Source organism: Hyperolius riggenbachi, chromosome 2 (assembly GCF_040937935.1).
Source record: "Hyperolius riggenbachi isolate aHypRig1 chromosome 2, aHypRig1.pri, whole genome shotgun sequence".
NCBI classification, from domain to species: domain Eukaryota; kingdom Metazoa; phylum Chordata; class Amphibia; order Anura; family Hyperoliidae; genus Hyperolius; species Hyperolius riggenbachi.
The window spans coordinates 410,092,260-410,114,459 of NC_090647.1; the positions used below are offsets into that span (position 1 = coordinate 410,092,260).

Below are 22,200 nucleotides of genomic sequence, written 5' to 3' on the forward strand. Positions count from 1 at the left end.
GAGGACCTGAAGTCTAGACTAGTGGAAAGAGGTTACAAATTAAATATTATACAGCAAGCATTTTTACGGGCAGCGGATAAAGATAGGGCCTCCCTATTACGACCCAAAAAAGAAAGAGATATGGATAGTACTCGAAATAGGTTCTTTATGCATTTTTCCTACTCACCAATGTTTCAACATATTAAGAGAGCGATAGGTAAGAACTGGTGGATTATACAGCAGGACAATTTATTCAGGTCAAAAAATACATCAAGTCCATGTGTTTCTTATAAACGGGTCCCTAATTTAAAGGATAAATTATCACACAGTGAGTTTACAAGTCCCCAATCTTGTACCTGGTTAGGCTCAAATCGCCCTAGTGGTAACTTTAAATGTCATAAATGTTCTTGTTGTAATTTTTTAGAGGTGGGGAATATCTTTACACGTTTTGGAAAAACATGCAGGATAAAGCAATTTATTAACTGCAGGACAAAAGGTCTAGTATATGCCCTGATATGCCCTTGTCAGAGAATCTATATTGGTGAAACCACTAACATGCTTAAGGACCGTTATCAGGCTCATTGCCGGTCGGTTCATAGTGGGGAAGGTTGCCCTAGAGTGATTGAGCATATGCGAATAGCCCATAATAGTGATGTGACCAAATTGAAATTTCTAGGTTTGGAACAGGTTAAACGGGATAGAAGGGGTGGAGACTGGCACCGTAGGCTTTTACAGAGGGAAAGTTTCTGGATATCATTTTTTGATGCGGTAGGACCTTTAGGTTTGAATGAAAAAAACAATTTAGCAGTATTCATTTGAATGATGTGTTTGTATTTTATATTTTGTGGTTTTTAATTTTCAAATAGTACTCATTTCAGTAAAGTGATGACCCTCTTTTGTCAACTGTATAAGTCCTGAACTTTTCCATTGATCCCTTATTCAATTTCAGGAATGGTCAAGCATCCTGATTCATTGGTCCGTCTCTGTGGGTTTGTGAGTAAATATTTATGAATGTTTTGAAATAACAACTCATTGTTATGTGTTTATGCCTTCTCTTTGGTATGACTCTCCCACATAGACGGACTTATTGCCTTAATATTATTATTAGTATTGAGAAATTGATAATTGGGTACATATGGAGTAGCTGCTACAATTATTATAATTTCCCTCCTTTGTCTCCATCCATCTTTAAAAAGAATTTTACACTGTGGCACTAATTTTTATAGCCACATGATGGCAGCAGTGGATATTTTTCCATTCTGGCCATTGATTTAAACATTTTTCTTTGGCCGCCCTCTGGTGGATAAAGATTTCTAAATCTGCGTTCCAGGTGCCTGTTGGAACGCACTGGATGGTTGCATTGACGCCTGACGCGCACCGGATATGACGCTTACGCGTCTTCCGGGTTGCGCTCCACTCAGGCGGAAGTGCTTCTAAGGAGGCAGATGGAACGACTTAGCGTGCGTTCCATGTATTGATGGTGCGCTTTTTTGAATCTTAATGAGCAGCTGCTCCTTATGGATGGGGTAAGTGTTTAGTGTATTTAAGAGGTGACTTCACGGGGGGCAATTGTCCTGATGATGCGCCACACTGCTTAGAGGCGCGAAACAGCTGTCGACCTCCCCACTTAGCCTGGTTTGGTACCTCTCTCTCAATGAACTGGATGTAATGTATGCCGCTTTTATATTTTTTCTACAATAAAGGTGAATTTTTATAAGGGATGTGCAGACCCCTTTCCTCTCTCATATTGAATCTGTTGCTTGTGACCTTGGTTATTTGCACTCCTGCAGTGATTTTTCCTCAGCCCATCCTGTGCATGTGTGTCTCAGCTTTTCTTGATAATCGCCATTCATTTACATTGTCTTCCAAATTCAGTAATGTTTCAAACTAAAATCATACCTGACTCCCCCATTGATCCATAGTTCTCAAAAAATTATTATAATCCAGGTAAACCAAAGGGTTATAAGCTGGTGGGAATGGTCCAATGAATTTGTATGATTTGCCCTGTAATATAAAATAAGTGAAAACTGATAAACAGGTAGTCACAAATATCAGATATTAAGTGATATCAGATCAGTGATCAGTGATAAACAAGTAGTCACAAATATAACATTGCACTAGAAAAGAACATGTCCATCAGGTTCAAATTCATGAGCTTCACTGTATCCCAATCCAAATGATGGGAATACTAAAAGGGTATTTTCCTAACGGTATCAAATTACACCATCCTATACTTATTTGAATTGAAGCAAAGCATCTAAGGGCTAGTTCAGAGTGCTCAGTTGCTTTGCAGAATAATTCCTCATGTCATCTCACTGTCCATACAATTCTAAGGACCTGTTTACAGCAGGGGCGTCGCTAGCCCTGTTTTAGGGGGGCACGTGCCCCCAATCTTTCCTGGGGTGCCACGGATCTCCCGGCCGCCGCTGCCCCCTCTGTCAGCGGCTCCCTCCAGCCGCCGCCGCCGCGTCTCAGACCTCAGGATCAGGCGGCGAGCCGGCGACCAATCGTGCGGGCGCTAGGACCCAGCGCCCGCACTGATATGCGGAAGTGACATCACTTCCGCATATCGAGCGGGTGCGTCCAGCGCCCGCTCGTACATCTGGTCGGGTCGTCGCTGATCCTGAGGTCTGCTGAGAGGTAGGGGGGGGAGCGGCGGCGGCTAGAGAGGGGGCCTCCCTGTCACTCACTCACTCACTAAAGGGGCTCCCTGGCACGCACTCACTCCCTAAAGGGGCTCCCTGGCACTCACTCACTCCCTAAAGGGGCTCCCTGGCACTCACTCACTCCCTAAAGGGGCTCCCTGGCACTCACTCACTCCCTAAAGGGGCTCCCTGTCACTCACTCACTCCCTAAAGGGGCTACCTGTCACTCACTCACTCCCTAAAAGGGCTACCTGTCACTCACTCACTCCCTAAAGGGGCTACCTGTCACTCACTAACTCCCTAAAGGGGCTCCCTGTCACTCACTCACTCCCTAAAGGGGCTCCCTGTCACTCACTCACTCACTCCCTAAAGGGGCTCCCTGTCACTCACTCACTCCCTAAAGGGGCTCCCTGTCACTCACTCACTCCCTAAAGGGGCTCCCTGGCACGCACTCACTCCCTAAAGGGGCTCCCTGGCACTCACTCACTCCCTAAAGGGGCTCCCTGTCACTCACTCACTCCCTAAAGGGGCTCCCTGTCACTCACTCACTCCCTAAAGGGGCTCCCTGTCACTCACTCACTCCCTAAAGGGGCTCCCTGGCACTCACTCACTCCCTAAAGGGGCTACCTGTCACTCACTCACTCCCTAAAAGGGCTACCTGTCACTCACTCACTCCCTAAAGGGGCTCCCTGGCACGCACTCACTCCCTAAAGGGGCTCCCTGGCACTCACTCCCTAAAGGGGCTCCCTGTCACTCACTCACTCCCTAAAGGGGCTCCCTGTCACTCACTCACTCCCTAAAGGGGCTCCCTGTCACTCACTCACTCCCTAAAGGGGCTCCCTGGCACGCACTCACTCCCTAAAGGGGCTCCCTGGCACTCACTCACTCCCTAAAGGGGCTCCCTGTCACTCACTCACTCCCTAAAGGGGCTCCCTGTCACTCACTCACTCCCTAAAGGGGCTCCCTGTCACTCACTCACTCCCTAAAGGGGCTCCCTGGCACTCACTCACTCCCTAAAGGGGCTCCCCTGGCACTCACTCACTCCCTAAAGGGGCTCCCCTGGCACTCACTCACTCCCTAAAGGGGCTCCCCTGGCACTCACTCACTCCCTAAAGGGGCTCCCCTGGCACTCACTCACTCCCTAAAGGGGCTTCCCTGGCACTCACTCACTCCCTAAAGGGGCTCCCCTGGCACTCACTCACTCCCTAAAGGGGCTCCCCTGGCACGCACCCACTCCCTAAAGGGGCTCCCTGGCACGCACCCACTCCCTAAAGGGGCTCCCTGGCACGCACCCACTCCCTAAAGGGGCTCCCTGTCACTCACTCACTCCCTAAAGGGGCTCCCTGTCACTCACTCACTCCCTAAAGGGGCTCCCTGGCACTCACTCACTCCCTAAAGGGGCTCCCCTGGCACTCACTCACTCCCTAAAGGGGCTCCCCTGGCACTCACTCACTCCCTAAAGGGGCTCCCCTGGCACTCACTCACTCCCTAAAGGGGCTCCCCTGGCACTCACTCACTCCCTAAAGGGGCTCCCCTGGCACGCACCCACTCCCTAAAGGGGCTCCCTGGCACGCACCCACTCCCTAAAGGGGCTCCCTGGCACGCACTCACTAAAGGGGCTCCCTGGCACGCACTCACTCACTAAAGGGGCTCCCTGGCACGCACTCACTCACTAAAGGGGCTCCCTGGCACGCACTCACTCACTAAAGGGGCTCCCTGGCACTCACTCCCTAAAGGGCCTCCCTGTCACTCACTCACTCCCTAAAGGGGCTCCCTGTCACTCACTCACTGCCTAAAGGGGCTCCCTGTCACTCACTCACTGCCTAAAGGGGCTCCCTGTCACTCACTCACTGCCTAAAGGGGCTCCCTGTCACTCACTCACTGCCTAAAGGGGCTCCCTGTCACTCACTCACTGCCTAAAGGGGCTTCCTGTCACTCACTCACTGCCTAAAGGGGCTTCCTGTCACTCACTCACTGCCTAAAGGGGCTCCCTGGCACTCACTCACTGCCTAAAGGGGCTTCCTGGCACTCACTCACTGCCTAAAGGGGCTCCCTGGCACTCACTCACTACCTAAAGGTGCTCCCTGTCACTCACTATCGGGGTCCCTGTCACTCACTACCTAACTGGAGGCGCCTGTCACTCACTAGCTAACCTGGGGGTCTCTGTCACTCACTACCTAACTTGGGGGGGCTACCATATTAAGGGGGCATTCTGCCTATTTATGTGAAATGCTGTCTATTTATGTGCCTCATGAGTCATGACTGCTGAATGTGTCTTGTTGGGAGCCTTATGATTTGTTGGGGGCCTCATGATTGCTGAATTTGTCTTGTTGGGGGCCTCATGATTTGTTGGGGGCCTCATGATTGCTGAATTTGTCTTGTTGGGGGCCTCATGATTGCTGAATTTGTCTTGTTGGGGGCCTCATGATTTGTTGGAGGCCTCATGATTGCTGAATTTGTCTTGTTGGGGGCCTCCTGATTTGTTGGGGGCCTCATGATTGCTGAATATGTCTTGTTGGGGGTCACATGATTGCTAACTGCGAGACTATGGGAAAAGCTGAATCCTTATCATATGAGACAATAGCATTAAACCTACTTTTTTAGCGTTTTAAAACAGAAAATAAAACTGGGAGGTTCTAAAAAATTGAATACATTTTTCAGGAGTAGGATGGATGAAATTGTTTATCTTCACAGTTTATTTTCAACTTGGATTTTCCATAATGTTCATGTATGAGTTAAAACGTTTGTACAGTATTTAGTTTAAATTGCTGTTGCCACTTTGCGATAGATACCGGTAAGTGACTTTTGGGTTGCAGTTTGGGCACTCGGCCTCCAAAAGGTTCGCCACCACTGTCCTAATCTGATGTCCCACCATTGCTAGGTTCATGTAAATTTGTCTCCACCCGTTACCACACCTATATTCTGGTCCATGGCCCACCCATTTTTTGGTGCGGCGCGATAAGCACGCCACACAACGTGATCGTCATATTTTTGGCACGCTAGCTGCAGTGTGCTGAATTCTGCTGCCTACAGTATGTACAGTATACGCTGTTCTCTAGTGCTTGCACTGTGTGCTGATTTACCTCCAGTGTGTACAGTGTAAGGTGTTACTCTGTGCCTTTATTGATTGTAAACCAGCTGTATTGTATGCTGATCCCTGCTACTTTCAGTATGTACAGTATTAGCTGTAAAGCCTGGTACACACATACAATTTTGATTAGCCAATTTTAGCTCTGTTCATAAAATTCATTGTCTGTTGGCCCACTTACTGCACGGGGGTGGGAAATTGGGGGTCAGTGATTGACCAATCAAAATTGTATGTGCGTATACATCTTTGATCTATGCCTATACTGATTGTAAATGATCGAAATAAAGGACAGGGGGCTCCGTCCAATATTTTGATGGGCAGGCCCGTTATCCGTAGCTTACACCGCTGCTAAGTTCATGTACATTTGGCCCCACCCATGGCCACGCCCACTCACCGCATGGCCACGCCCATTTTTTGCCGCGGCGCGCTGCGCGCGCCGCATGTACCTCCCCTCCTGGTGCCCACAGGTGCCACTGATCTCCAGGGACCCTAGAAACGCCCCTGGTTTACAGTACTGTGTTCTAACTGATTAAATTATTCTAAGGGTGGCCACTAATGATCCAATCTTTTTCATCCAATTTTACCAAATCTATGTAGTAGAAGAGTAAACTGATGGAATATATTAATTGGGTACTATAGGCAGTTCCCTTATATTAGATAGAAATGGTAAGATTGGATGAAAAGGATTGGATCATTAGTGGCCAGCATAACTCTATAGACTATGTGATATAACATGTGCATTATGCAACTGCCCACTGTGAACCTAGTCTAAGCTCCTTTTATATACATACCGGTACATACCGGTACATACCCAAATAGAAGCTGACCTGAATATAAGACCACTCCTACATTTTTACCCAAAAAAATGACAGATTGGAGTACACACATGCACACGCACACACTATAAATATGCAAAGAAAAAATGTTTTTTATACTCAGAAAAATGACAGTTTAAAAAAAACATTTTTCTTTGCATTTTTAAAATCGATTTTCTCAAAAACTACAAGGTCTTTTTGAAAAATTCTCTTTTTGACTTGTACCCACTTTTCTTCCTAATTTGTGGGGGCTTTGCTATTAACCACTAAAGTCAGGACAATATTATGCGAAATGTCGCAAATTTATGAAATATTACTATTACATATGAAATTAATTAAAATTTTCCCTTAAATTTTTCACTATGGTTACGCTGCGTAATTGTGAATTTCGATGCAAAATTTTGACCCACCACTGGTGAAGTGGAGAGTGAACCATGTGCACTGCCTGGGGACACTCAGGACAATCGGGGGTAATGTAACTAAACCTCTGCGGCAGGGGGCACATTACAGGGAACGCGCGCTGGGACATAACTACATATACCGCTGCAGCGGGGGGCACATAACAGGGAGCACACTCAGGGGGACCCAATTGTAATTTATGCATACGGCTTTAGGGGTAGGAAGGGGCACCCAGCATCATTAGTTACTTGAGTATAAGCCGAGACCCCCACATTTGGGCCTCTAAAACTCAACTCACTCTAGAGTATATACGGTATATAGAATTTGCTATAACTCCTTGTAGAAAAACCTTTTTAAAACTAGTGGTAAAATCTCCTGTCGGCCACAAACAATTGTTATCATCTTGTCCTTTGTACAGACCAAGAGCAATAAAAAAAAAAACTCAGTTTCTACGTTTTTTTTATTATTGCCATTGGATGAACTTACACCTGTTAATGAGATCACCTGTAATATTTTCCAAGCTAATAAATCAAGCTAAGACTTTCTTTGTAAGTGAAATCTCCAATCAATTTTATTAGTTTAGTACTCTGTTTTTCATTCAGTCTAAAACTCCAATGTGTTTCTTGTAATGTGGCGTTCACAAATCTACTCCATTGTCCAGATGTGGCCTGTTTATACGCAAAAGCATCATGTGTTTTTATTTCCTTTTTTACACATACCAAAATGTACTTGTTTTCACAGCTGCTGCTTGCCACTGAATATGTTAAGAAGTATGACAAGACTGCCTAATGATCCTCTTTACCTTTGGAGCCCACCCTAAGCCTTTCATCCTCCCTTCCCCAAAAACAAAGCCTATATGACACCTACCATAACAGCAGCCCACTCCACACCATCTCTATGTATATAATACAAGTGTCCCTGCATCCTGTCCCTGTGTCAGAGCTTTTGTGCTACTGCGCATGTTCTGCACCAACACAGCCATTGGGGCAGGACGGGGAAGGAGGCAGGACGGTCGAGAGGGTGCGCGCAGGCTCAGACAGGCCCACCCAATTTTCCCGGTGGGCCTCCGGGGCCCTGGGGACCCTAGTCCCACATAAAACCCCACACCTTTACATAAAACTTGGAACCACCTGAATCCTGTGATTGAATTTACATTTGGTTATTATTTAAATTTTCCTTTCTCTTTTACTGTTTTCTTTTATTTATTTATTCTTAATAAATAACCTGTTACTTTATGACTTTCTCTTTGTTTAAACAAACATGTCATTGTTAAATCCTTAGATTTTCACAGGATGCACACTGAGAATGTTACAGTCTAAATGGAAGTTAATTTTGTAAAGAGGGCCATTGTGATGGTCTATATTCTTGACCAATTTTTTAAAGTGTCTTTACTCACTAGTGTATCTGGCGATTCAGCATTCATTATTTTATAAATTTAACCATTACATACACATGTGCATTAAATTGTTGCTGTATGCTCCATCTCCTATTGCCTGATGAAGCGGGGCCACACCTGCGAAACGCGTTGCCATGACCCTTTGGAGTGTATATATAAATACATTTGCTTATTGATCTAAAATCAACCTGTTTTTGTGTCTGCTTGGATTGGGTAATTCCACCACTGCCTCCCCTGCTTTTAAGAAAAAATTAGCTACTTTGATCCTTTTGGCACCTCTGTTCATTTCCACATTGTTTGTGTCCACCCATGGTGGAAGGGTGTTAACCCCTTGTTTCCAGATCTACAGAGAGCGACTTCTTAACCTTTTTTTTTTTTGTGTGTTTTTTTTTTTTTTGTTTAACACAAAATTTTTATTGATTAAGTTCACAGAACATAGAACATAAACAGCTGAGTAAGAGACAGTGAATGATCAATATACATAAACACATATAGATGTCACTATGAGAACAAAAATGTATATAGCAGGAACTATGACATATTTTCATCGGCCTAGTAATATCAACTTCTATTAATATCATAATGATATAGAAAGCTATGAAAGATTATAGTAACCTAGCTAAAAGGAGAAGGAAGCATAAGAAAAGAAAAAGAACAAAGAGAAAGAAAAAAGGTCTATTTATATAGGTCTGTCCTCTTGTCTAATAGCTGACAATTGAGATATAATATCCTCAGGTCCCAACTGCTGGGACGAACATCCAGTTTAATCATGTGGGAATATAGTTCAGAAAGTATGTTTCCCATGGATCCCATATTTTATCATATCTGGATTCTGTGTCTCGTAATAGGGCTGTTAAAAACTCCATTATTTTAGTTCATCTAATTTTGGCCGTGATTTCAGGGGTTGTGGGGATAGAGAGACTACGCCAGTGTGAGGCCAAAGAGAGTCTGGTGGCCATCAAGATATGGGTTATTAGTCTCATGGTATGTTTTTTGGTTTTGGGGATAGGTTTGCCTAATATCATATATATAGGATCCATGGGAATATGAATACCTGTTACTTTGAGGATCAAAGTTTGGATTTCTGCCCATAAAGGTTGAATGACATGACAGGCAGGGCAGTTTCTAGGCTAAAATGCACCCAGGGCGAGGGTGTAAAAATTGCGCCCCCCCCCCACAGAACCAGGTATAGGTGCCCGCAGTATAGGTTAGCCAGGTCTAGTTGCACTCAATATAGGTCCCCCAGTATAGGTAGCCAGGAATAGGTACCCCAGTATAGGTAGCCAGCTATAGGTCCCCCCAGTATAGGTAGCCAGGCATAGGTGCCCCAGTATAATTGACCCCAGTATAGGTTAGATAGGCAGGCAACCCCGGTATAAGTTAGATAGGTAAGTGCCCCCTAGTACAGGTTAGCTAGGTGGGTGCCTCTAATATAGGTAGCCAGAATAGTTGCCCCCAGCACAGGTTAGATAGGTAGGTGCCCCCGGTATAGGTTAGTTAGGTAGGTGCAGTCAGTGACATAACTATGTACTCTGTAAAGTGTTGCAGAAGATGTCAGTGCTATATAAACACATAATAATGGCTGGATAGTGTAATGGTTAAGGGCTCTGCCTCTTGACACAGGAGACCAGGGTTCGAATCTCGGCTCTGCCTGTTCAGTAAGCCAGCACCTATTCAGTAGGAGACCTTGGGCAAGACTCCCTAACACTGCTACTGCCTATAAAGCGCGTCCTAGTGGCTGCAGCTCTGGCGCTTTGAGTCCGCCAGGAGAAAAGCACAATATAAATGTTATTTGTCTTGTCATAATAATTATATGACAGGATATTAGGCTATGACTATGACAAGATTAGATTGTGAGCTCCTCTGAGGACAGTCCGTGACATGACTATGTACTCTGTAAAGTGTTGCAGAAGATGTCAGTGCTATATAAATACATAATAATAATATGGTAGGACATTAGGCTATGACTATGGTCGGATTAGATTGTGAGCTCCTCTGAGGACAGTCAGTGACATGACTATGTACTCTGTAATGTGCTGCAGAAGATGTCAGTGCTATATAAATACATAATAATAATATGGTAGGACATTAGGCTATGACTATGGTCGGATTAGATTGTGAGCTCCTCTGAGGACAGTCAGTGACATGACTATGTACTCTGTAATGTGCTGCAGAAGATGTCACTGCTATATAAATACATACTAATAATGTGACAAGACATTAGGCTATGACTATGGTAGGAAGGAGGGAGGACACAGCAGGTTTATTGAGACATTTTGGACAGTGGGTCATAGATAGTGAGGATGGACGGAGAGTGCTAGAGTGAAACTGGGCAGATAGAGATAAGCGGCTGTCCAGACAAACAGTGAAAGAGGGTGACAGGGATTGTTTTGGTTTTCAAAAGAAAAAAAGTTGATACATTGGTAGGAATAGGGACAGAAAACAAGAGAGAAGGTGAGCAGAGAAAGTGAGGGAGAGGAGGGGGTTAGGACACAAGAGTGTGGACAGGGAGCCAGAGAGGGGGGAGAAAGACAGAGGGTGGTCAGAGAGGGAAGTGAGTGAGCAAAGAAAGATGGAACATTATGCTCTTATACAATTAACAGCCAGTCACAGTTGAGCTGCACAATATTAAATGTGTGTTACACAAATTACTGCATATAAACATATCTGTAGATTTTATTCTGCAAACACTCTGCCTGCCTGTACAATGTGCTGATAGAAAAGTCTACATCCTCCCCCACTGTATTCATTTATGACCTCAAATGTGTTCTGGTCTGCATTCTGTAGGGAAGGCTGAGCTGCAGCCTGTGCACGAGAAGACCAGCTTGAGGATCGGACAGCCTGTGTCAGGCATTTATTGTGACAAGCCTGACATTACACAGTGCAGACGCTGCCTGCAAAGTTTTCTGAGCTTTCTTTCACATGACTGCACACAATGCACACAACTCCTCTTCAGGGCAACCCCAAATGTAAACTGCTGGTGTATATTTACAGGAAGCTAATCTGCAAACAAGAATGCTGCCTTCTTTCCCCTGTTGCGCAGAGCTGGCAAAAGAGCTGGGCTGCTGTAACATAACTACCTGTCCCAGCGCGGGTAGTGCTGTCTTCTGTGCCTTCTCCTCACATGACTCGGTCTCCTCTGATCTCCTCCTCACAACCATGATGCAGAGGGAAGGGGCGGGACTAGGAAGTAGTGCGAGCATGGAGAAACCCAACGCTGGAGGGACATGTAACTAATCCATGTAATGGCGCTGGGCTGCCGACACTAGCGGGGACGCGCCCCCCCTCTCTCAGCGCTCAGGGCAGCCGCACGGTCGCACGGCCCTAGAAACGGGCATGATGATAGGGCAGACCCAATAGATATGTTCCAGAGTACCTATATGTCCCCTCCAACAAGTATTAGGAACGTCATGATAAATCTTAGCCAGTACTTCAGGAGTTCTATACCATCTGAACAATATGTTGTAGATATTTTCTTTCACCTGTGTGCACATAGAAGTATGTTTGGCATTTTCCCAAATAGAAGACCAGTCTTCTAGACTTATGGATCGACCTAAGGCTTGTTCCCATCTTGTCATATATATGTGGTTAGGTTTAGTGGAACCAGATTTATCTAGTAGCAAGGCATATATTGATGAGATAAGGCCTTTTTGGTGCCCCTTATGATCACACAGACTTTCAAATGGGGTGTAATTGAGTAGAGGATTTATGCCCTTGGAGAGGGATTTCAAGAAATGATAGGTTTGATTATACTCCATAGTAAGCTTAGCTGTGAATTGTAGTTTATCCTCTAGTTTTTCTTTAGTCACAATATATCCCGATAACACATCTTTCCAATTGCTGAAATTAGTGTATTTAAGAGTAAACCATTTACCCATAAAATCTTCAGCCATCCCAAAGGCTGGGTTTCCCAATATGGAGTAAAGGAGAGATATGGGGGATCTAAGATTGGCCATTTTTGCAGTTGCCCGCCATATTTGCAAGGTAAATTTAATAGTAGGGAGTAGTTTAGCAATGGGAATCTTAGGTGGGGTCTGGGGCCAAATTAGTGCTGGTAGTGATATTGGGAAGATGTTCATTGCTTCAATGAGACCCCATTTAGTGTACGTCTTAAGGTCAGACCATTCAGAGAGTTGTCTTAGGTGGGCCGCCTGATAGTATAATTTTAAATTAGGTAATCCTAGACCTCCTTGTTCCCGGGATGCCATTAAAATAGTAGAATTAATTCTGGGTTGGGAATTGTTCCAAACAAATTTTAGAAAGGCACGCTGTAGTATTTTGAATTGTAGAGGTGATACTCGAACAGGGAGGGTCTCAAATAGGTATAATAATCGCGGCAGTACATTCATTTTGAGGAAGTATATTCTGCCAATCCATGATATTTTAAAAGCCGTCTATTTGTGCAGGTCTGAGAGTATAGACTGGATTAGAGATGGGAAGTTTGCTTTATATAGAGTAGAATTGGAGTGGGTTAGGTGAATACCTAAATATTTGATAGCATGTGTCTTCCAATTATAGTGGAAAGTATTTTGTAAGGTGTCAAGTAAGTTTTTTGTGGGATCTTAATAGGGAGTGCCTCCGTTTTTTCTTGGTTGAGTTTAAAGCCTGAGATGGACTCGAAGTTCCTTAATATATTGTGTAATATGGACAGGGGTGGCGCTACCATAGAGACAAAGGAGGCAGCTGCCCAAGGGCCCCAGAGCTTGTAGGGACCCCCAGTGGCTACAAAAGGAAAAAAATTCAAATCGACCTTATAGTTTTTGAGAAAATCGATTTTAAAGTTTTTCATAGTGTAGTGTAGTGTAGTTTTACATGTATCAAACGAAAGCGCAATAAATTTCCTGACGGGGTTTCCAGGGGGTCCATACGCAGCCGCAACGCTTTGGCCAGGGATCGCTATACAGCCGCAATACGGCTGTATGAAGATCCCTGCCATTTTTTTCCTATTTTCCCAATTTTTTTTTATGTTTAGAGTGTGGGAATTTTTTTTTTTTAAAATTATGTGGGGTCCCCCCTCCTGAAACTTTTTAACCCCTTGTCCCCCATGCAGGCTGGGATAGCCAGAATGTGGAGCTCCGACCGATTGGGGCTTCAAACCCTGACTATACCAGCTGCAAAAAAGGTCCCTTAATGCCAATTTTGCCCCGGGGTATCTGTTGGGGGGGCCCCCCAGATTTAAATTTGCCCTGGGGCCCCATTGTTGCTTAAACCGGCCCTGAATATGGGGAGTGTAGTGAGAGGTTGGGTCAAGGTTAACAGGATATCATCCGCAAAAAGCGAGATTTTATATTCTCGGATTCCTTGTTTAACTCCTGTGATATCCGGGTTCTGCCGTATTGTACAAGCTAGTGGTTCGATACTAAGGGCAAATAATAGTGGGGAAAGAGGGCATCCCTGGCGTGTACCGTTAAGGATAGGAAAAGGCATTGGGGATGCAAAGGGTAGTTTAACTGAGGTGGATGGGGAAGAGTAGAGGAATCTTATTAGGGTTAGGAAAGGTCCGCTAAATCCCTGATGCTCCATAACTGAACAAAAATGACCAAGATAATCTATCAAAAGCCTTCTCTGCATCTAAGCTCAGAAGCAGAGAAGGCTGATTGGACCTATTCATTAATTCTATCAGATTGATTGCTTTCCTCGTATTCTCACCTGCTTGGCGGCCCATTATAAAACCTACGTGATCACTGTTGATCAGAGATGTGAGAATTGGGTTCAAGCGATTAGCTAGAACTTTAGTAATAATTTTAAGGTCCGCATTCAGAAGAGATATTGGGCGGTAGCTTTGTGGAAGTTGTGGATCTTTCCCTTCCTTAGGGATCATGGTGATTAGGGAGCTTAGAAGTGACTTAGGGGCAGTTTAGAGGTTTTGTGCCTGTTTAAGTTTTGAATGGAGATTTAGGATTTTAGATGACATCGCTTTTTCACGTTTTTAGTAGCTTCCGAAATGAATAACCCTCTAATAAAAGCCCTATGAGCTTCCCAGACTGTGCCTACAGAAGAAACAGAGCCATCATTTGTATCAAAGTATGATTGCAATTAGTTTGTAAATTTGGATAAAAGTTCTTTATCTTGTAATAGTTTAATTTAGTCTCCAGAAGTTCGGTTTATGAGTATGGGAGAATAGATCGATCTCTTTGACAACAGCCTGATGATCCGACCATGCAATCGGTTGTATTTCAGCTTCCCTCAGCAGGGGCAGTATGGTAGCTGTTGATAACAGGTAGTCCAGTCTGGAGTGAGATGCATGGGGTGGAGAGAAAAAGGTGCATTCTGTAGAGGTGGGGTTGGAAATCCGCCATAGGTCTAATAGTCTATATTGTCTCAGAAGTATTCTGAATTTTCGGGAGTTACGACTATGTGAGGGTATGGTAGTCTTATTGGGAGGAATATGCCGATCCTTTATATCGAAGAAAGCTAGATTAAAGTCTCCTCCTATCAGTAAAGTGCCTTTAGTGACTTTGAATAGTTTTCTAAAAAAGGTTGTTAGGAATGATATTTGATCCTGATTGGGGACATAGACGTTAGCCAGGGTAATAGGTTTACCTAACAGGGTGCCTGATAGTATTAAATAGTGGCCTTTGGGATCAGAAGTAATTTTAGAGATCTGTAGAGGAAGTGTTTTTTTGTAAATTATGGCCACCCCTGCTTTCTTTTTGGGACCTGAGGCTAAACACACCTCAGAGTATAGTTTGTTATAAAGACGTGGTGGATCTTTTTTGCATATTTGGGTCTCTTGTATAAAAGCTAGATCAATGTTTAGTCTCTTTAAGTCTTTAAAGAGAGAGAACCTCTTCTGAAGTGTGTTTAGTCCCTTGGTATTTAGAGTCAGAAAATTAACCATAGTCTAAGGTGATATAAGAGCTCGCTAATAATCCCAGGACAGACCCAGTAGACCTAAAAACATCAACTAATATACACTGAAGAATAACAATAGTGAGAAAAACATATAATATAACAAATGCAGTAATCTGGCAAGAGATGCCACCGTTGTTCCAGTGGCGATGTATAGGGGCAACATAAAACTGTTGCCTGTATGGAGACCTCTTCAGGTTGACCACCCGCAGGGGCGGTTGATCAAATTGAGGAAGGGTCCCCCGGAGGTATATGAGGATTCTCAGGAGAAGGCAAATAGCAACCATCATAATCAAGATAGTTGTATAGTGGTAAAGAAAATCTCGTTCCACCGCCTGCTTTAGAAGCATACTTAGTTCAGTTTGAGATTTGAGGAGCAACCATTCAGATAAGGTTCAGAGGTCATGAAAGGGAAAAGCAGGGAACCTGAGTATAAAAATAAGTGGACATGCTAGAGATATTGTCTTATCTCTGTGAAAAGCAAAAAGAGAAGGGCTGAGGCCATTATTCAAGTTCCAGATGGTTGATCTTCCATGTTGTCAGCTCTGTCAGGGTAGGTGATACTGCGAACTGGACCTTTCGACCATTCCGAGATATGTCGCACCTTCCGTGGGAGTGAAGATATAGGTGATGAGCGAGTCGTAGATGTAGATGTAGTAGGTAGTTTAAGCCCCATTTGTTTAAAGAGTAACTGTCAGGCTGCAAAAGCTAATTTAAACCTCTATTCTCCTGTGTTAAACAGTTTAGAAGGAAGCCAAAAAGGCAATACTTAAGTTAAAAATCTCTCTTCGTTTTGATGTGTGCTTATCAGCAAGGATGTTAGACCCAAGCTCTTAAGAAGCCGAGAGCCGCATACCATACTGCAAAGCATTCTGGGGCCCTCCCCTCGGCTGCTAGTGATAAGTTACAGGGCTCGTGTTACAAAAGCAGCAGCCCGCAGCACTGAAAAAACTCCCGGCAGAGTACACTGCAGGAGTCCGCTATTGTTCCTAGCCACATGGCTAATTAATATTCACTGCACAGTAGTGTTTTACATTACCGATCTTTTGTGTGAGTCTAATCATCAGGAAGCAGGCAGGACATGACGACACATTTGGCTTCATAGGAGACAGACAAACATGGAACCTGCCATGAGCTGTCAGGAGCATCATTCTCTGCAAATACTATATAAAGATTCTGTGAAATCCAAACGTGGACAGTGAAATGCATATGTAATGTAAGTACAGCCAATGTTTAGCTACTGATATATGTGTTTATTTTCTCTGAGACCCTATACCTAACAGCTCCTCTTTAAGGAATAGGGGGGCATCGTCAAAGTCAGACAGAGTGAGGGTCAGGCCCTGTTTGTTTACAATCAATCGGAAAGGAAAGCCCCATTTGTATGGGATATTAGCATCTCTGAGTAGTTGTGTAACCGGTCTGAGAGCTCTGCGTTTTGCCAAAGTGATCAGTGAGAGGTCGTTGTAGATGGCATTATCATATCCTTTAAATGAAATGGTGGCTTTATTTCTAAGAGCTCTAAACAGGGCGTCTTTAACCTTATAGTAGTGTAATTTTGCAATAATGTCTTTGGGTCTTTGAGTGCCAGGGCGTCGTTCACCTAAGGATCTATGGGCTCTGTCGATCCTCCACATTTCCTCTGGCATGTCAGGAAGAATGGTGTGGAACAGTTCTTTTAGATAGGCCTCAATGTGTTCACTTTTCAAAGACATGGATACCCCTTTAATGCGTACATTTTGTCTCCGTTCCCTGTTTTCCATGTCTTCTTGTGCTATGCGTATTGATTTTATGTCAGTCTGCATGAGTTGCTGCTCCTCAGCTAAGTCAGCATGCTTTAGAGTTATAGCATCCATCTTGTCTTCTAGTGCCTGTGTGCGCTCTCCCAGCCCTGATATGTCAGCCCGTAACTCCTGCACAGCAGATAGGATAACGTTCTTTTGGGAGTCATGAAGGCTGTGGTAGTGTCTATTAAGAGTTTGTTCCAGCAGAGCTGCTGTGAGAGGCTACGTGTTCCCCCCTGCACTTGCCTGATCAGAGGGATGTGATTCTGGCAGGGCTGCGTGGTCAGCGCCATCTTGGCTGGGAGGAGGGCGCAGGAATTTCTCCATGGTGCCCGCTGTGGTCGTGGTTCTCTGGGCCCCTTTGCCGGTCATGTGGTGCAGGAGAGAGTGCGGGGGTCGTCCCCTTCAGAACCACCCGTCTGTGAGGCTGGGGGAGCGGAGGGAATCGCTGTTAGCGGCGGCGGTGGACGGAGCTCTCGTCCTATGCGGCCATCTCCCGTGGCTCGCGCATGTGCCTCAACTTCTTAACCTTTTGACGATTGCTCCACGCCAATTGTCGTGGACTTGGCGGCCCACCCCAGGACCGCCTAACTCTGATCGGCGTGCAGTCCTGGGGGCGTGTTTTGCCAGAGATCATGCATGCCGATGCGCGTGCATCTCTACTCCACTCCGTCATCAGTCTCCCAGCGGCGATCTCAACTAGGAGGAGACTGTTAGATGGCGAAACCACCATCTATTTACTATTTACTGCGCCGCGATCTACAGCAGCACTGTACTGGGGACAGCTGTGTGACACGGCTATCCCCCTGGCCGGCAAGACAGCAATCCGCTGGCTGGCGGGGAAGGGAGGGTAAAAAAAATAGCAAAATTTATTCAAAAAATAAAGACATAAATATTTATATAAAAATAAATAAACATTAAGAGTGCAATCAAAGCCCACAACCAGAGAGAACTGTTGGTGGGCAGAAAAAGGGGGGGAAATCACTTGTGTGCTGAGTTGTACCGCCCTGCAGCGAGGCCTTAAAGCTGCAGTGGCCTATTTAGTAAAATATGTCCTGGTCACTAGGGGGGTTTAAGCCCGTGGTTCTTAAGTGGTTTATCCTGAGTGGGGACAGGTCTAATCTCCCCACCTGCATTTACAGTGGTAACCCATGTTTGTGAGTATAACTTTACATACTTGCCTCTCATCACCCACATCAATCCAGTACATACTGCACTATATTGGGCTCTCGGTGTTCTCTCTCATTTTCTCGATGCATTAAATTTTGTCTCACATAGACTTCATTCATTTTTGTTCCAAAGGAAGGCAAAGCAAAAACCCCAGAGCAACTATGGTCAATTATCTGTAATATCCCTAGCACTGTATTACTTTAAACCCCTTATTGCGATAACATTCACAAGTATTGGATTAAGCGAGGTATTTTGTGAGACTACAATCACCACATACTCTAAAAGTCTCCTTGATATACAACCTACTTTTTGAATCAGGGTCAAGAAGCCTTTAAATGGTAAATGAATCATAGGTGGCACTTAGTATCCCAATAGAGCTAGTTATAATACCTGTTCAGAACTTGGGAAAATATCAAATACTGTACTGATCTGAATGTCTCAGGAATCTTTAAATAAAATACTGGCTTTAATCACTCACCAAAGACAAGGAATTTATCTTAATTATACTGCTAATTAAACTTAACTTCAACGCTGTTTGAAGATATTTGTCTTACTGACCCAGATTGTGCTGGAACTATCCAAATTATCTATTCACAGCTCTCTAGACCTTCACAACCCATAATTCATAAGTATGTCGGGGAAGGAGATGATAGATGGATTGGCAAAAAGATGGAGAGGATTTGTTAGACTGTTGGCAGTCTACTAACTACTACCTCTAACGTTTCTGTAACTAGGTGGTATATAGTCCCCTCCAACCACAGCTACTACCTTGCCTAGGGTCCCATTTCATCTTAATCCCTCTCTCAGTGGCATGGATGGCACCATCAATGACAAATGGTGGTCTTGGTCCTGGAGCTGGATCTTTGAAATAATAATACAATCCATATTTTCCCGGGTCTTTTAGTTTCAAATAGTTTTATTAGGTTAAAAGAAACCAATTACACATAACAGCAATTTTTCTCTCGCCCCTGTTGGGGCTGTACTAGGTATAAACAAGATAAGAAAAACAGGTAAACAGGTATCATACATGCATTCTGTTTTGTATGGTCTATGGTACAGGAAATCAAGAAGGTGACAATAAGAAATTCCTAGCTATGGGGTCATTACATAGGTTCACAGTGTAAATGCACATGAGCGCAATCCTAGGAGAGTCGAGGCATTCATCCATGGTTGCCAGGTCTTAATGAACACGTCAAAAGTATCATTTATGATAGCCAGTATCCTTTCAGAGATCATAATATCAAGTATTATGTTGTCAGTTAGATGGATGGAGAGCGTTGGTTGCAACTATTGTTTGGCTATGTGTGATCTAGCAGCCTTTGCTACGTGTTGTGCTAACCTATGATGCGGGTGCTTCCATTTTGGAGGCTTATCGCCAAAAAGGAGCATACAGGGATCTAAAGATAGGGAAGTCTCTAGCGCAGTGTTTATTAATGAAGTGACCTCCCCCCAGTATTTCTGCACCACCGGGCAGAACCACCATATATGCTTAATATCTCCCACTCTACCACATTTTCTAAAGCATAACTTTGATTTAGTTGGGTCCATGCCATGTAACTGGTATGGTGTAATGTATGCTTGTAATTGGTTTCAATGTGGGAGTAATAGTTGCTACCCTTGGAAAGGGTGGTGCAACATTTTGACCATCTTTCCGGGGAAAGTTCAACTCCCAGCTCCAATTACCACGTTCGCATTGTCTTAAGTTTTTGAAGGGGCTGTGAAAGGATGGAATACAGTAGCGATATAAGGCCTCCTTCTAGTGGTCTAACTTCGCACCAGGCTTCATTTGATGAGCGTTGTGGAATAGGAGAGTTAGTTGGGCCCATAGTTTTAAGGAAATTATATATCTGCATTGCAGCAAAAAATTCTGCGGGGGGGGGGGGGGGGAATTCCATTTCAGCTTTAAACTGTTCCCAGGATGGAAGTTTATCGTTTATAAACAAGTGTTTGATGTGGGTGATCCCCTTATCTTTCCACCATCCAAACGCCCTCAAATCCAGCCCTGGCTTAAACATAGTGTTATTGTATAATGGAAGGAGTGGCGGGATTTTTGATTGTAGCTGTTTTCTGTACCTAAGAGGTCGCCATATGGAAAGGGAGTGGGCCGAGAGGGGTGATTGATTTTTTTATTGAGAGAGGTAAGGGAGACATGGACCATTGTAGGGCCGGGAGGGAATAAGGGAGCAATAGGTTAGATTCAATTTGTGCCCAAAGCGGTGAATTGAATTTGGAGTGTGTTTGCGCTAATTGTGCTATCTGCGCTGCCTTGTAGTATGTTATAAGATTGGGTCTTTTAACCCTCCTGGCGGTATATTAAAAACCGCCAGGGGGCAGCGCAGCCGTTTTTTTTATTTATTTTTTTTTTAAATCATGTAGCGAGCCTAGGGCTTGCTACATGATAGCCGCTGCTCAGCGGCATCCCCCCAGCCCCGCCGATCGCCTCCGGCGATAGGCGATCAGGAAATCCCGTTCAAAGAACGGGATTTCCTGGAGGGCTTCCCCCATCGCCATGGCGACGGGGCGGGATGACGTCACCGACGTCATGGACGTCGTAACGTCAAAGGGAGTCCCGATCCACCCCTTGCCGCTGCCTGGCGCTGATAGGCCAGGCAGCGCAGGGGTCTGGGGGGGGGCTGTGTTGTGACGCGGATAGCGGCGATCGAGCACGGGGCGGCGGCGATCGAAGTGCTGACGCAGCTAGCAAAGTGCTAGCTGCGTTCAGCAAAAAAAAAATTACTCAAATTGGCCCAGCAGGGCCTGAGAAAACCTCCTGCGCGGCTTACCCCGAACTACGTTCGGGGTTACCGCCAGGAAGGTTAAAGGCATCCATGGCCAGTTCTCTTTCATCGAAAGATAGGTCATACAGCAGATGATCCAGTAAATTTGACAGCAGACCAAAACAAGTTGGCCTCTTTTCTGTTTCTTACTTCTAAAATGACAATAGCACATAACTGTAAAAAGGCAACATATCATCATTATGAGGTTAAGCAGAGCATGAATAATTTCATAGTAATGAAAAGTTAACCAGCATTCTGAGAGAGATCCGCAAGCGGATCGCAAACCGCAGCAGAACCGCTCTGGTGTGCACTAGGCCTAACTCATCTTTTTTTCAGCACTGAATAAAACCAATTTATCTAACATTTATTTTAATATTATTAAGCTGTTTATTAATTTTCCAGCATTTTTAAATCTTCCATACATCTTTGTGCCATTGTGCACTTCATTGCATCAGTAACAGTAAATAATATAAACGAATGAGATCTAAAATCATATAAACTGACACCTGCACATGGTCATAAATATATCCAAGGTATAATACATACTGGTAGCACATAGTTATTTAAATCTATAGACTACCAGCTGTAAACCCACAAATGTAAGTGTTGTTGTTACCCAAACAAGCTGAGGTGATTTTTAAGGATACTGCTGTATTTTCAGATCTATTTATCTTACCTTTGTGTGCTGTATAAGATGGCCATTTAAGTATACTTTGTAAGTCTGCACACCCAGTTCTTTAGCCATTCGTAACAAACGATTCTGTGTTGGTCCAACATAAGCTCCTCCAACATCGACATACTGGACTTCTTTGTTCTTTAAAAAGAAATACAGCATGTCATCTCTTCTAACAGTATTTAAATATTATTATATAGACTTGCAGTGCACTGTAAACATTACTATTCAATTCGTAATCTTCATATTAGATATTTGTGGTCCAGGAAGGCACAGGCCAGGAATGTATGAAATGTAAGGTATATCTGCATATATGTCTGTTTATCTATCTATCTATCTATCTATCTATCTATCTATCTATCTATCTATCTATCTATCTATCTATCTACATGCATATGTTGTTATACCATGATATATGGATACTAAAATAAATGACCTTCCACATTTTACTCGCTAGATTTAAAATGCATGGGTATCAGCATTTTTCTACTTTAGTATTTACAATATTAATTTTGTAGAAAGTATTTTATTTTGAGTAATATGTACAGATTTGAACAGTATGATGAGACTCTGATAATGGCATGTGGATATTTGCATATTCTGTAAATTTAGGGTATCATTGATT

The 22,200-nt window shown here is 44.1% G+C and overlaps 1 protein-coding gene across 1 annotated transcript in view; it reads right to left on the reverse strand.

Moving 5' to 3' along the window:
- The window catches only part of LOC137544515 (amine oxidase [flavin-containing] B-like), a 223,187-nt gene that overhangs the window by 122,070 nt on the left and 78,917 nt on the right, over window positions 1-22,200 (reverse strand). The window contains exons 3-4 of the mRNA XM_068265601.1: window positions 21,579-21,716; window positions 1,879-1,983 (exon numbers count right to left, since the gene is read on the reverse strand). Coding sequence (XP_068121702.1) covers window positions 1,879-1,983; window positions 21,579-21,716 — 243 coding nt within the window. The remainder of the gene's footprint in view (window positions 1-1,878; window positions 1,984-21,578; window positions 21,717-22,200) is intronic.